This window comes from Eschscholzia californica, unplaced genomic scaffold (assembly GCF_041429995.1).
Source record: "Eschscholzia californica isolate CP2 unplaced genomic scaffold, dmEscCali1.0.p SCAF_3, whole genome shotgun sequence".
In the NCBI taxonomy this organism is placed as follows: Eukaryota; Viridiplantae; Streptophyta; class Magnoliopsida; order Ranunculales; family Papaveraceae; genus Eschscholzia; species Eschscholzia californica.
This window is the reverse complement of record NW_028238420.1, coordinates 27,995,512-28,010,851: the sequence shown is the minus strand read 5'-3', so window position 1 is coordinate 28,010,851 and position 15,340 is coordinate 27,995,512. Positions and strand designations below refer to the sequence as shown.

Sequence of the window (15,340 nt, the reverse complement as noted above, 5' to 3'; positions counted from 1 at the left end):
AGCTCCAAGTTCGACATATTTCAACCCATGATCAATTGGCTAACATCCTCACCAAGCCTCTCTCACTCTCTCTCGATTCACTGCACTCAGAACCGAACTCAACTTATATCACTCTCTTTAGTTAGCTTGTTAGTTACAAATAGTTAATTATAGTTAGTTAAAGTAACCAATTAGTTAGAGAAAGTTAGTTGAGAATTCTGTTTTGGTTTGTTGTTTGATTAGTTGTCACAAACTTCTCTCTATATACTCCCTCTCTCTAAAACTCTACTTATATCAAATCTCAATTGTAATTCAATTAATGAGAAACAAGAGATTTCATATTTCAATCATCTTCTTCTTTGTATTACCATATGACCCAAAACACATTAGTGCGTATAGTATCCTTGGTTTTATTCACAGCTTGCCAGAAAGTGAAAGAGGTGTGACAATGGTTGGTGGACCAGTATTCATCATTCTTGACATATGTAGACTTTAAGAGTCTAACCCAGATGGCATGGGGTTGAGTAATATATTTCCAAGTCATTTTAGCTATTCATGACTCATTCACCTCTTGAATAGATCGGGTGCCCAAGCCTCCACATTTTCTGGGACTAATTAATATTTCCTATTTTATAAAATGTATCTTTTTCTCATTCAGTGCATGATCCCACCAAAAACATCACTCGATGCGGTCCTACTGGTCGATCACACCCTTTGGTAATGTTTGGTAACTACAACCGTAGGTACAAAAGGAAGGTAATATAGATTATGATTACCGGCCTGGGAATATATTTCAGTTTCCAACCTGACAAAGAATTGTGAAATTTCTACTAACCATTCATAACTTTGAATTTTGTTACATTTTTTAGTATAAGGGCACCTAAGTATTTGGATTGATCTGACATGAGAGGAGCTTGCGACTGAGCTGAGTAATGGGTCTGAATATGTTGTGCCACTCCTCTACTAAAGTGCAATGACGACTTGTTAAAGTTCACTTGTTGGCCAGAGAAGCTGGAGTAAATTTCCATAATGTCAATCACTGTATTTAGATTATTTACCGTCACGTTCCCAAACATAATCATGTGAGATACTAGGGCTGGCCTGATTAATTTTGAACCCTGCAAATTTCCCTTGAAGTTCATAATGAGAAATTAAGAGTGAGAGTGACTATGAGGATAGGATAAAAAGATACGGTGATAGGGGACAACCATGTCTAAGACCTCTAGAGGCCATAAAATCACCTACCAGTCGACCATTGATTTGGATATTAAATCTAGCTGTCGTGATACTTGACATGATCAACCATAGAAGAATGCCATGGATGCCAAAGGCTTTCAAAACGGTCTCTAGGAGTTCTCTATCACAGGCCTTCGCCATATCCATTTTAAGAAGAAGGCCCCTTTTTTTGCTCGGGAAGTATTCATATAATGTAGGAGTTCTTTAACCATAATAATATTATCCGTAATCTATCTATCAAAGGCAAAGGAATTCTGGGTCCACATGGTACTATCTTCAAGAAAAGGCCGGATTGGATTTGCAATCAGCTTAATGATGAACTTATAGACTGAGTTGCAAACGAAAATCGGCCTACACTCTGAGGCCATACTCGGGTTTCTAGTCTTAGGGATCAAGGCAATAGTAAAATTAAGAGAAGGATTGATGGAACCTGATATAAAAGCCTCATGAATGTGGGAGATAAGTTCGCCTCCAATGTTATCCAAGTTATGTTGGAAAAATAAACACAACAGACCGTCTGGTCCCGGGCTTTTATCGAACCCATTTCCATAGCTACTGCTCTGATTTCCTCTGACGAAGGAACCCTTGAGATGAAGGCCAACTGTTCAGTCGAGAGTACTTTGTACGCATTAATAATCTCAGCCTGGATAGACCGAACTAGTTCTGACCTAAATATGTTTTGAAAGTATTTAATAAATTCATTTGATAGTTGCTCCGATTCCCGAGTAATTTGTCCCGACCTAAGAGTGATTTGGTGTATAGTATTTTTCTGGCGTCTTGTTGGCATCTCAATATGAAAAGGTCTTGTATTCCGATCCCCGTTATGTACCCACTTCGCTTTAGCCCTTTGTTCAGCCCGTGTACATTGCACATTTTTTAGATGCATAAGTTCTTCTTGAATTTTACTTTCCATTAACAAGGTTTTCTCTATTGGAGGGAGTGACTCAATATCTAGTAATCGTTTTCTCAAAATTTTAAGTTTTTTTGCTAAAATACTAAAAGCTCTCTTACTCCATCCTTTTAATGAGTGATTTACTTGTTGAATTTGTGTCAGGAATGAGGCAGAATTCTTTTCCCATTCAGTTAGAAAAGTAGAGGAGTGATCCTTATGTTTGGTCCAAAACACCTCGAATTTGGTTATCGTGTTTAATGTCTGTCCTTGATCCTGCAATTTAAGAAGTAGAGGTACATGGTCACTATTAATACGAGGTAGATGAAATATGCTTGCCTCAGGAAAAGTTTGCAGCCAATTTGAATCAAATAGCACTCTATCCTGGTGTTCCTTTGTTGGATGGTCAATCGCCTTACAGTTCGTCCACGTGTATCCTGGCCCATTAAATCCTAGGTCCAATAGATTTGCTTCTCGAATGAAATTCTATAAATTAGACATGAACAGAATATTTGTATAACCCCCAAACTTTTCGGAGAGCATTGAAATCGCATTTAAGTCTCCTATGCAACAATATGGGCGGGTTAACCCACGAATTTTAGACTGTAGGTTAGTCCAAAATGGTTGCCTATCTTGTAGTCCCAGTGGGCCATAAATACAAAACAGATCCCAATAATCATTGTCTGTATTAGTTTTAACAATTATATGGATAAGATTTATCGAAGATGAAACAATATCTACTTGTAAACTAAGAGGCCAATGCAATAACAGACCACCTCCTCTACCAACAGAAGGCGCATAGTGATAATAAGGAAGATTATATTTAAGAAAACATGAAAAAAGTTTATAAATAGGTAATCTAGTTTGAGAGAGAAAAACCAACGATGGTTTTGTCACCCCTAGGAACTGGCCTAAAGTCTCTTTTGTCGGGTTGTTTCCAAGTCCCTGACAATTCGAAGCGAAAACATTCATGATGATCGCGGCATTTGGATTGCCGATGCCCCTTCGTCTGTGCCTTCAATCGCAAGTTGTCTGGTTGTTCGCTTATAATGTTTCTTTGATCTTTCTCCTTGTGACATTATTTGCATATTAGTGACGTCAGATGTTTGCATTGCGAATGTTGTTCCCCTATCCTCCATTCGTTGTGGTAACTATTCCTCTAGTCTCCCTGATGAATCGATGACCTCCACTCCTATTGCCGTCAGAGCTTTATACCTTTAAATCTGGCATATACTTGACAATATGTCACCAAAATTATTACGTATACTGGGATCGGGTGTGGCAATTATTCCACTGCGACATCAGCAAAACAATCATCTATATTCTAGGTGAAATGTTGGGGTCGGTCTATACCAAATGACCTCAGTTCTTTCATTTGATTTCGAATGTTGAACGAAACCTTGTACTCATCTTTGTACTTAGGAACCATAGCCTTTAGTACCAATTGTTTATGTTCATCGGACAGATGTTGGTTTGGAAGATCGTTAAAAGCAAGGATCGTGGGACAAAACTTAATAGTATGTCCCAAAAAACACAGAGCGTAGGCAGTTTTCAACTTTGAGTTCAATTAAAATCAATGGTGAGTGTGATAGTTTGAGATAAACTCTTTGTGGTAGTGGTTTAACCAGGCTAAGTTTATACGAACTCGTCCGAACATACTCCATTTGATAGCATCCTCGGTTGTAGTAGGAATAAACTTCCCTACGGAACTGACAAGGCAGTTAACGGTTGTATTGCCCAAGTGACCGAGTGGAATTCCGTGTAGTTAGACCCAAAACCATGCCGATTCAAACTTGTGATCACTAGGAGAGACGTCGTTACGACATGCTTGTAACACTATGAGTTCCTCCTGGATCACACATGGGGAACTTTTCATAGCCACATCTAATTCCGAAGAAGTAAGGCATTTCAACAAAAACACATTATCTTGCACTTTTGTTAAGTGAAACTTATTGGGAACGATGAATGACTCTCAAAAACCGAATCAGAGCTTGCCCAATATCAACCTTTTTTGCACTCTGAAACCAAACAACTCCCTGTTTTATTATGTCCGTCATCCATGGGGTAAGATCCTCTCCTTCCACCGTAACGCTGGTAAGGCAGCGAACTGTTGCAGAAATTGACTGTGTGATGACTCAATTGAAGGCCTAAATTAATCGTGAATGAAAGAGACTAGATCTCGACAAAATACTCCTAAAAGAATGGTTGTTTTGGGAAGATACCAAAAAAAACCGCTCAGATCTACTAACAATTGGCAGAAACCAACAAATAACCGACCTAAAAGGCAGTAACTGACGACAAATTCAAAAATGTGTGGTGGTACCGGTGGAACCCACATATCGCTCCGCCTCACTCTATAATTTACTAATAAAAACTAAGAACTTGTTAGTTTTGGTTCTACAAGCCTTTTTGTTTAAATTTAGTTTTTAAATATAACATAAATGGAGTTTGTAATTTTAAATAGGTGGGCATTTTGGGGAAACAAAAAAAATTTGCGGAGAAAAAAGTGGCAAACTCAAAACCTATTCCCAAACACACCCTTCAAGACGGTAAAACAATGACTAGAAGTTGTGGAGGAGATGAGATGGATGAATTTTCCTTAACTAATGTTCTCCATAGGAAAATATTCATTCGAGGTTTTAGAAAGAAACATGAATTTTCCAGAGAATTTATTCCCTAAAGATTTTTCTTTATTCCCCAATTCGCGGCCTAAAATTACACGTGTATGATAAGTTTACGTGAAAGTGATTTATAGAACAAATTGAATCAAGTTCAACTACTATATTTACACACCAGGTGTATTAAACAATTGTGACAATAAAAAAAAAGGGTACACTAAACAAGGCTTAGAGAAAAAAATAATATTAAACCCCAACTTTTTCTTCCATAAATTAGGAAGAAAAGACTTGTTAGGGAAATTGAGATTAGGAAACATTTTTAGTGCGTATCTTGTACGGTAAGTTATCGTGTTTCTTGTTCCGAGGTTAGACCTGGAAGGGCTAAAGGTTCTCATTATTATAAGTGTGTTTTCCAAGTACACCTCCATCCCAATCCATCCTTGGATCATATTTTACTTAGAGCATCTCCAATGGGACACTAACAAATACTCAAAGTCCTAGTTGTCAAGTGACAATGAAATTGTTCTTTTCTAAATTTCAATTATAGACACTTTAAACTTTTTTTTTGTCTCTAATGGAGATCGCTAAAATACCTCTACTCAATACACATATCACTCTTTAATTTAATAGAAAAGAAGTAGCTAAAAAACAAGGGTTTCTATTAGTTAAAATTATTAAGTGACACCTAGAGAGTCTGAAGGAGACACTAAATTTAGAGTGTCTCCCTTAAAAGTCTCATTAATAAATGTTCCATATCATCATAGAGTGTCTAGTAGAGTGTCTCATTGGAGAAGATCTTTTTAACAAAATCTATAAATCCGAAGTGTCTAGTAGAGTGTCTCCTTGAGACTCTCGAAGTGTCACTTAATAATTTAACAAATAGAAACTCTTGTTTTCTAACTACTTTTTTCTCTATTGAATTTAAGAGTGGCATGTGTATTTTATTTTTTTTTGGAAGACGACTACGATCTACGTATGTCGTGATATTTGGCATTTGATACATCATAGATGTGATAAGCTCGATAACCGCCTACTTAAACACTAACAAGACCGGGCCTATAGCCTAACAAGACAATGGCATGTGTATAAGTAGACGTATTCTGGAGATCTCCATTACAGACGAAAAAAACTTAGAGTGTCTCTATATTGACACTGAGGAAAGAGAATCTTCATTGACACTTGACAACTAGGAATTCTAGAGTGTTTGTTAGAGTGCCCCATTGGAGATGCTACTCCACCTAATTGTGGGGCTAAACACTAACGATCTTCATTAGTGTGAATCATTTAATAGTCAATTTACTGTATTCGTCTACTTAACTTAATCTTCATCTTCAGGAGACTTCATTGATATATATATACGGTTATTTCCCAAATGGCCCCCAACTTTGTGACCAGCTTCCTGCCTGGACCCCTAGATTAGCAAAAATACCCATATAGCTCCCTTTTTCCGTTATCTTTAACTTTCCGTTACTCTCTCTCTCCTCCATCTCATTTTCTCTCTCTACCCCATCATTTGACCACGCCACATCATCATCTTCTTCGACAGTGGTTGCCGGCCGGACAAATTTCCCGTCGGCGACCCTCAAATTTTTTTTTATTCTCTCTCTCTCTCTCTAAAAAATGAATATTTTTTTTTAAACTCTCTCTAGATCTTTAGAGAGAGAGAGAGTTTAAAAAAAAATTCATTTTTTAAAGAGAGAGAATAAAAAAAAATTTAAGGTCGCCAGCCAGAAATTTGACCGGCCGGCGACCACTGTCGAAGAAGATGATGATGTGGCGTGGTCAAATGATGTGGAAGAGAGAGAAAATGAGATGGAGGAGAGAGAGTAACGGAAAGTTAAAGATAACGGAAAAAGGGGGTCATATGGGTATTTTCGCTAATCTAAGGGGCCAGGCAGGAAACTGGTCACAAAGTTGGGGGCCATTTGGAAAATAACCCATATATATATTGTTTTTTTTCGTGATTTAAACGTATATATTTTGCAATTTGAAGAATCATTATTTAAAGAACAAATGTTTTCATATTTAAAAGAATAGAAATAAGTGTTTGAATTATAAAATTTGCATGATAAGCAAAATTGACAAGTTAGTTTTTGGAATCCTTAAAAGTGTTAAAATTATTATAAAGTATCTATTTATCATTCATGTGTTAAACATTAATTAATCATCTGGTCATTTTCTATTTCTTCTTATATTCTCAAAATATTTTTACTCTTTAAAACTCATTTTCTCTCTTAGTTAAAATTTTAGGGTCTTCTTCTTCTTCGGTGGTGGAGTTGCAACTGAGGTCGTAGAGTTGTGGTGACGGTGGTGGAGTGGTGGCGGAGGTGGAACAGTGGTTGTAGTGCGGAACTGGTGGAATGGTTGTAGTTAAAGGTGGTGAATTGGTTGGGATAGTGGTGAATGTTAATTGATGGTGACAAAAGAGGCAAATAATTTGTTTCTTTTTCATAATAAAGCTTTTTTAGTTATACAAATTTGAAAAACAACCTAGGTAACAAATGAGCTAGGTTTTTTGTCACGTAGTAACTTGGCATTTAAAAAGTGAAAACATCTTTCATCTCATATTTCTAAATTAAGTAGGTAAAGGGTACCCTAACTACTCCACATTTTTATATGTCTCCTTTCCCTCATTCTCTAACTTCCTAAAACCCCTCCCATCATCTCTATTCTCTCCAAAGATCAAATTTTGATTTTTTTTTAAGACTTCTAGCTCTGCAACTCTTGGGTAAATCTCTCTCTAAGATTGTCCTGAACCACACATGTTCCATCTATAATCAAAATCCCTAAATCTCCAATCTGCCTTTCTTCACTATTATACATGTAATTTGAGAGTTCTTTTTCTTTGCTCCGTCAAACTTCGGTCATTTTCGGTTGTTATTTTGGTTTAGTATATTATAAAATTTGTAATGCTTGAAATGTTGCAAACATGCAGACAATAAATGTACAAAGTTTTCAGTAAAAACTTAAAAATAAGTAAAATGTTAGTTTGTAGTGTAGTTTATTTTAAGCAAAATTAATATTTTCCCCAATTGTATAATGTTTTCAATGGTCAATTTCAACTCAACTTCAAAGCAATTCAAACTCAAATTTAATATAAGATTAGTACCACCCTAGGTAGGCATGAACCACATTTAGAACATAGCTCGAGAAGTCTTGCCCCTTTTAACTTGGGATACGTTTTGTTAAGCTTCCATTTCAATTACTTCACATTGCTTTGAAATCAAAATAAGCAGGAGTCAATTTCACTTAATTTGAGATGAATCGAGCTAAATATGTGAGTGTTTTGGCGCTTATTAAATTTATAATGATATTAAGTGAGAGAAAAAAATCGAAGAGAAGAGGGGGTTATTCATTCGGACCTTTGATCCGGGAGTGCTACATGTACAAAATCCTTGACAAGATCCTTGACATAATGAGTCATTTTCACTAAAAGACAAAAGAAATTCCAAATTTTTCAAAGTCTGACTTTGATCTAGACCGTTCTTTTACCCGTGTGACTCATCGTGTCAAGAACCTTGTCAAAGATTCTTCGTACAGTTAGATTCATTCGGACTTTTTATATGATCTTCACAACTTTGAAGTTATAAGGGATTTCAAAATTGGTCCCTCAAATTTCTTTCAATCACAAAAAGGGTCTTTGCATGCAAAATGGCGAAAATGAGTAAAGATCCCCTTCCTCACAACAAACCGTGTTTTCTTCTTAGCTGATTGGGAAGCCCTTTTTGATGATTAAAAATTAATTTTTAGGGACCATTTCTGAAAATGCTGAAATCCCTCGTACTTTTTGTTAGAGAAATTGTCTTTGAACAAACAAATAAGAGGGATGGAGATTAGAGGCTTGAAACGTGTACTAGGTACACTTTCCTTAAAGCAATATTTGCCCCCTCTCATCGAGATTACTTGAAGGTTACTAGGCAAATTGCTTCCCAAGATATGACAAGCCTTTGTGAAATTGCATCAAGTAATTAATGAAGATTTCACGATAGGAGCATAAGAACATTAAGATATGGCAAAGATATTTGTTGACACAAAAACTAATATAATAGTTTCTTCTATCTCAAATGCTCTACACTTTGATATATGTTGATTACTAAATCAGATTTGATAAACACTTATTTATAGAAATCAAAAGACATCTGTAATGAAAAGTTGTATCTTCTCCAAAAGATAATTATTAGTTATTAAACTTGAATTCAACTATTAATGTGAATAGTCACAATTATTTACAAAACTCTTTCAACTTTGAATTCAAACTATTATTGTCAATAGTCACAATTATTTACTTTTAACTTATAATTAGTATAATAGTAATTTTATTAATATTGTCCAAAAATTCCAACACTTTTGCCTTCTATCCCACGTGAGATGCTATGTTTGTCTGGCGTGCCATGTCAAAAAGCCAGTTTGGGCGGGATAAACACGGGGCATAGCATCATTGTTGTTCCTCTTTCTCTCTTCTCCTTTTGGTTAATAATAAATCAAAACACTAACAAGAGATAATAAATAACAAGAAAAACAAAAATATTTGAAATATATCTCTATGTAATCTCCTGTACATCGTCTGTCCTACGTAGATAACAGAACGAAGTGCAATGTTATCTTTTTACACCTTCGGAAGGCTCCGGAAATACGATATCGACTACCGATGATGTACGTGTCTGGGGTCCAAAAGAAATTGAAGAGAAAAAATAGACTTAAAAATCCAGTAACCGAATGGTCAAATTTCATATATAGTTCAAAAAATCTACTGGACAAATTTGGAGGACAAATCTGCAACCTAATCAAAAGTTGGTCTCATTTTGCAAATGGAGAATTAAAATCAATTCCTACAGCATCAGCTAAAGATCTTGTTGTTAAACAGTTAAGCATAAAAAAGGGAACATTTCCTATGCCCCAGTTTCACAGTTGCCAAGTCACTTGTTGTCTACTACTTTTCTTCCAAGGTCCAATCTCAAGACCACAGGAGAGAGAGAAATGAAGAACTCTTCTTCTTCTTCTTCTTTACTGATTATTAGTATCTCAATAAGTCTGTTTATTTTATCCTTGATTGCTTCTATTCACTTCAGTCGGAAGAACTCATCGGTATCTTATCCTTTCTCATCAGTTTCTTCAGACTTCTCCAGTAACCATTCTACTTTGTCAGCAAAACTTACAAAACCACCGAAGTCACAAGTAAATACTATGCATTTACCAATCTTTTGATAATCAACTTATCACCTATATATATATTTTGACACTCAAATTTATATGATTTATGTACACAATTTGTAGGTAGAAGCAAAAGTGAAGAAATTTAGCAAATTAGAAAAGCTAGAAGCAGGTCTTGCAAGAGCTAGATCTTCTATAAGAGATGCTGCACCATTAAATTATGAAAATCATAATCAAACTTTAGACATTTATGTCCCAAAAGGCGATATTTATCGTAATGCTGATCTGTTCCACCGGTACGCGTTACGTCTCCATTTATATATATATATATATATGATTGATAATCATACAGCTAGTTCATATATAGTGTGCTAAACAAATATATGTTTGTGAAAATCCAAACTTATCTGGTTTAAGGTAGCTAGGGCTTGTTTTTCTAAGTCATTTATGAAATCTGATTCGATGTTTGAATTGACTGAAGTCAGATTTCAAAAGTTGTTTTTGTTGTGTGACTCGTGATGTTAGACGAATTAGTTGCAGATAATGAGAAGAAAAAAAGACCATCATCATAAGATTTACATGAATGTTTGTAGGAGTTACTTGGAAATGGAGAAAATATTCAAGATCTTTGTTTACAGAGAAGGCGATCCACCATTGTTTCACACCGGTCCTTATAAAAGTACATATGCATCAGAAGGAATGTTTATTCATCAAATGGAGATAGAAACTAAGTTCAGAACTCATGATCCTGAAGAAGCTCATGTTTATTTCCTTCCCTTCAGTGTTTCCCAGATGGTTGCATACTTATATCATGAGCCCAAAGATTTCTTCGGTATGGAACAAGCTGCTCTAGACTATGTTACTATCATTGCACAAAAATATCCTTACTGGAACAGAAGTCTTGGGGCTGACCATGCCATGCTTTCTTGTCATGATTGGGTAAGTTCTCCCCTACAAGTTTACTATAGAATATTTTTGTTATAAATGGATATCGAAAATTTATAAGGATACTGAAATTTGTATAACTCAACCACTGTCAATTGAGGTATTTTCTATATTTATTGCAGGCACCTGTGGTATCATTTAGTGTCCCAAATCTATATAACAACTCTATTAGGGTTTTATGCAATGCAAATCGTTCTGAAGGGTTCGATCCTTCCAAGGATGCATCCTTGGTTGAATTTAACCTCGAGACAGGTGATCTTGCCGGCTTCGTTGGAGGTCTACCGCCTTCTGGCCGTACTGTACTGGCATTCTTCGCAGGGGGTGTACATGGATATATTCGGTCGGTCATATTTGAGCATTGGCTAAACAAAGATGAAGATATACAAGTTTATAACAAGCTCCCAGTAGAATTATCTTACCATGACATGATGACCAAGAGCAAATTTTGTCTTTGTCCAAGTGGGTATGAAGTAGCCAGCCCGAGAATTCCGGAGGCTATGTACGCAGAGTGCGTTCCAGTTCTAATTTCCGATAATTTTGTTCCACCATATAGTGATGTTCTTAATTGGAACTCGTTTTCTATTCAGATATCAGTTGAGGAAATTCCAAATCTGAAGAAAATTTTAACGGCGATACCAGAAGATAAATATTTTGAAATGCATAAGAATGTGAAGGAAGTGCAAAGACATTTCTTGGTACATGGTACTCCTAAGAGATTTGATGTATTTCATATGACTCTCCATTCAATTTGGCTGAGAAGGCTGAATATCCATATTCATGATTGATTCATTTTTAGAATTCTTCCATATACTCAGAAAATCTTAGAAATTAGTTATTGAGATCGAAGGGAAATGCATGAATAAGGGTTTTGATTTAATTAATTGAAGACAAGTTTTGGTAGACTGTAAATGATTGGATGTCATGATTTTTTTTTTTTTACAAGTGGAGGTCATGATCTTGTACACTTTTCTTTGATCAATAACACGACATAAACTCCAGAAAGTCCCGGAGGTCTCATGTTTGAATCCCAGATAAGGTGGAATCTTTGGTTATTTGAATTGGGATTATTAGGGTATAAATAATGTAGTTGGGCTTTAGGTCTTGTAAGAGTTTGAATGAGCGGTTATCGAGCTTATCACATCTTTGATGTATCAATGCCAAATGTAATGACTATCGTTGATCGTAGTCAATTTCCAAAAAAAAAAAAAAACACGACATAAGGATTTTACTAGCACTTTGTATTACTTTTATTCGCTACTTTCTCTGTCCCATTTTGTTTGGGTGTTACTTTTTTCACATGTATCCTAAAAATATTTGTTCACTTTTGTTATATTACAATAATTTAATTACTAGTATGATGACATTTCCAAAAAGTCGATATTTTGGGAAACAAAATATGTTTCCTGAGAATAAACGTTGGGAAATTTTATAGACAATGCTCAAAGTTGTTAAAAGCAATATAGCTAAAGGCAATCCCATGAATGGTTAAAGGCAATGTGATCTACTGGGGTAATGCCCATCTTCCTTCTACTCCAGTAAAAGGTTGTTGGCCGACGACGTTAATCATCCCACATTTTTTATTTCTTCTTCTTCCTTTGTTTTCTCTATCCTCTTTTCTCTCACCAGTCAGAAAATATGGAGTGGATCTAGGGTTTCAAACCCTAGATCCACGAAGAAAAATCTTCTCTAGTTACTTCCAATGACCAGGAAATTGTTTTCCTTGTTTCATGGCCATAGAATCTGGTGAAATCTGCCGAAGAATCTACTCTCTTTTTATGTACTCGTATTTTAGGTTTTGAGAAATATTACTTGTAACTAGGGCACCAGATCTCGAAATCAAACTCTAACCGAAATCTAGATTCAGAAATCAAAGGAAAAGTAGGTACAATCTATAAACAATAAGAAAACAATGTCTCTCTAGATGCCATGAATTTTGTAAGTAAACACGATATTTAAGTTTCATCCGTTGTTTCTGCATGATCAGTTAAGAGAAGATGAAACTTTCTTACAACACATTACAAGAATCACAAGCATTTAAAGGGGGAAATATTATTGCTATAGTACAACAATGACATGTTGTTTCTCTAGTTAGAAGTGGATAAATCGATCTTTTTCTGTCTTGTCTTGATTAAGACAGAGTTTCCGTTCTCTAATTTATAGAGAGATAAACGATAATTGAATACTGACTTATCAGTAATTCCTTCTTTCGGATTAACCGAGATGGACAAAAATAAGAAGAATAATTTTTGGAGTCGAGGCGAGAATAAATTTTTCTTCCTTAAGACATTTTACACCTACATATATAACAGTACCAACAATTAGGGTGTATGCCTTCGAGATACAACGACTATTCTTTCAGAATTTATGATGATACTTTTATATTCTGAAAGCGGGCGAACCTTTGTAAATAATGTGAGCTCTCAGACTGATGCGGATGGATCTTCTAGATGCTTTAATGTTATAACTTCACTTAAAATTTCTTTCTCTTAAGAATTCCAGACATACTAGCATATTTTTAAAGTCAGAATTGTATTTCAGACACACCAGAATACTGATTTTAGAAGAGAATAGCAGAAGAAAATGAATTGAATGAAAAATGAGATGAATTTGGGTTGTTTAAATAGGAATCGAATAGGCACTTTCATTTGGGACACACCTCTTGATTTTTTGGGACAAATCCATTAGTTTTTCGGACACAATTCTTAGAAATCAGGTTGTTTTTAAATTAGTTTTACCGGCTGGGTTTGGAGCCGTTAGATCTAGCTAAAACAAATGGAAGGAAGGACGATTGTTAGATGGTGGTAGCTATATCCCGAATTCAGCCTAATGCAGCAAAGAAATGTCTGTTAGATTGAGATCTTAACGAAATCTCGAAGCTAGCCCGACATGGAGGTGATGCAGGTTGTTGGACCCTGTCGATCCAACATTTCTAGATTGTGCCTGTAACTAGCCCGAGGTTCCTAATCGCGCGATCGTCGAATTTTGTTCAAATCATGCGGAGTGAACGCGAGCCGTCTAGATGTGGACGTGCTTTCTTCGCTCAAATGGTCCTTAATTAATCAAACTTGTCCCTTTTGACGTTTTAATCCCCAACTTAACTAATTTTCGTCCAAACTTTGAACTTGAATTTCTCAGTCATCCAGAATCAGATTTGAGTGATTTTTTGCTCTAAATTCAAAAGCTCGACAAGGCGAACACAGTGGCACATTCCTTTTCTGAGTTTTGACAACTAGGCTCGAGCCAAAATCGGCTCTGATTCCAACAATTCCCCACATGAATGAAAATTCGAGGTTTACTATGATATGTGCAGATATACTATACTGACAGACTGATACTTGCAGAGCTCATATGCGAAACTTCGTTGCATCGGAAGAAGGTAGTCTTTCGACTTAGAACCTTTCCTAGTGAGTAAATACATAGTTTACAAGGATGGAAGTGAACTTTTCGTCTTGAACTGAGTCCAAGGAATTGTAAACCAAAATAGCTATCACATAGCTAATCCCTTACTTAGGTTCTCGGTTATCTTCATTTCGACCCTCAACAATCCCGATTTCATGTATGCTTTAGAGAAATCGGCCATGACGACCTTTCCATAAAACCAACACCAGTTCACACACGTATATGTTATTCGTAATAAGTTATCTTGCTATACCTCACATTAGAATCAAGTTCGAAGTTTTCAGATTTATGTAAAAGCTTTTATGCTTCACCTCTAAGTCCAAGCACCACTGCATTCATCCTACGAATGGGTCAGAGATAGAGAACTCTTACAATGTTACTATCGAGTCAGGATATAGCTTCAGTTTCCCTTTGAACCTAGATCATGGGATCGCCAATCATCTAGGTAGGGTTTCACCATACCTTTACTCATTTACTTTAGGCGTTAGCGCCATTCCCTTTGATGATGGAAATACTAACTCTCTAGCTAACCTTTTTGTAAATAGATCCGCTAGGTTATCTTTGGATCTGATATAATTTATAGTTACGACCCTTCAGATAGAAGTTGCTTAACGGTATTATGTCTTCGACGAATGTGTCGAGACTTACCGTTATACATCTTGTTATATGCCTGTGCAATTGCTGCTTGGTTATCACAGTGAATATTGATTGGAGGCACCGGCTTTGTCCATATTAGAATATCTTCAAGGAATTGTCGCAACCATTCTGCCTCTTCCCTTGTTTTATCTAGAGCAATGAATTCTGAATCCATTGTCGATCACGCAATGCACGTTTGCTTTGAAGATTTCCATGATATGGGAGCCCCTCCCAGTGTAAACACATATCCACTGGCTAACTTAGTGTCATCGGTATCATATATCCAATTTGGTTGCATATCCCTCTAAGACTGCGGGATATGTGGTATAATGGATTTGTACTCCTTCATCGTCGTTAGATACCGTAACACTCTCGTTATGGCATTCCAATGTGTGTTATTCTGGTTACCGTAAATCTACTTATCTTACTAACTGAGTTGGCTATGCCTGGTCGAGTAGAATTCAGTAGATATATCAGACTTCCGATA

General features: G+C 36.0%; 1 protein-coding gene across 1 annotated transcript; it reads left to right on the top strand.

Moving 5' to 3' along the window:
• Positions 1 to 9,598: 9,598 nt before the first annotated feature.
• LOC147549329 (putative glycosyltransferase At5g03795) lies at positions 9,599 to 11,678 on the top strand. Its single transcript, XM_086669779.1, has 4 exons — positions 9,599 to 9,897; positions 9,997 to 10,169; positions 10,467 to 10,812; positions 10,941 to 11,678. The coding sequence occupies exons 1-4, from the start codon at positions 9,700 to 9,702 to the stop codon at positions 11,601 to 11,603; spliced, it is 1,380 nt and encodes a 459-aa protein (XP_086525905.1). The 5' UTR covers positions 9,599 to 9,699; the 3' UTR covers positions 11,604 to 11,678.
• The last annotated feature ends 3,662 nt before the right edge of the window (positions 11,679 to 15,340 follow it).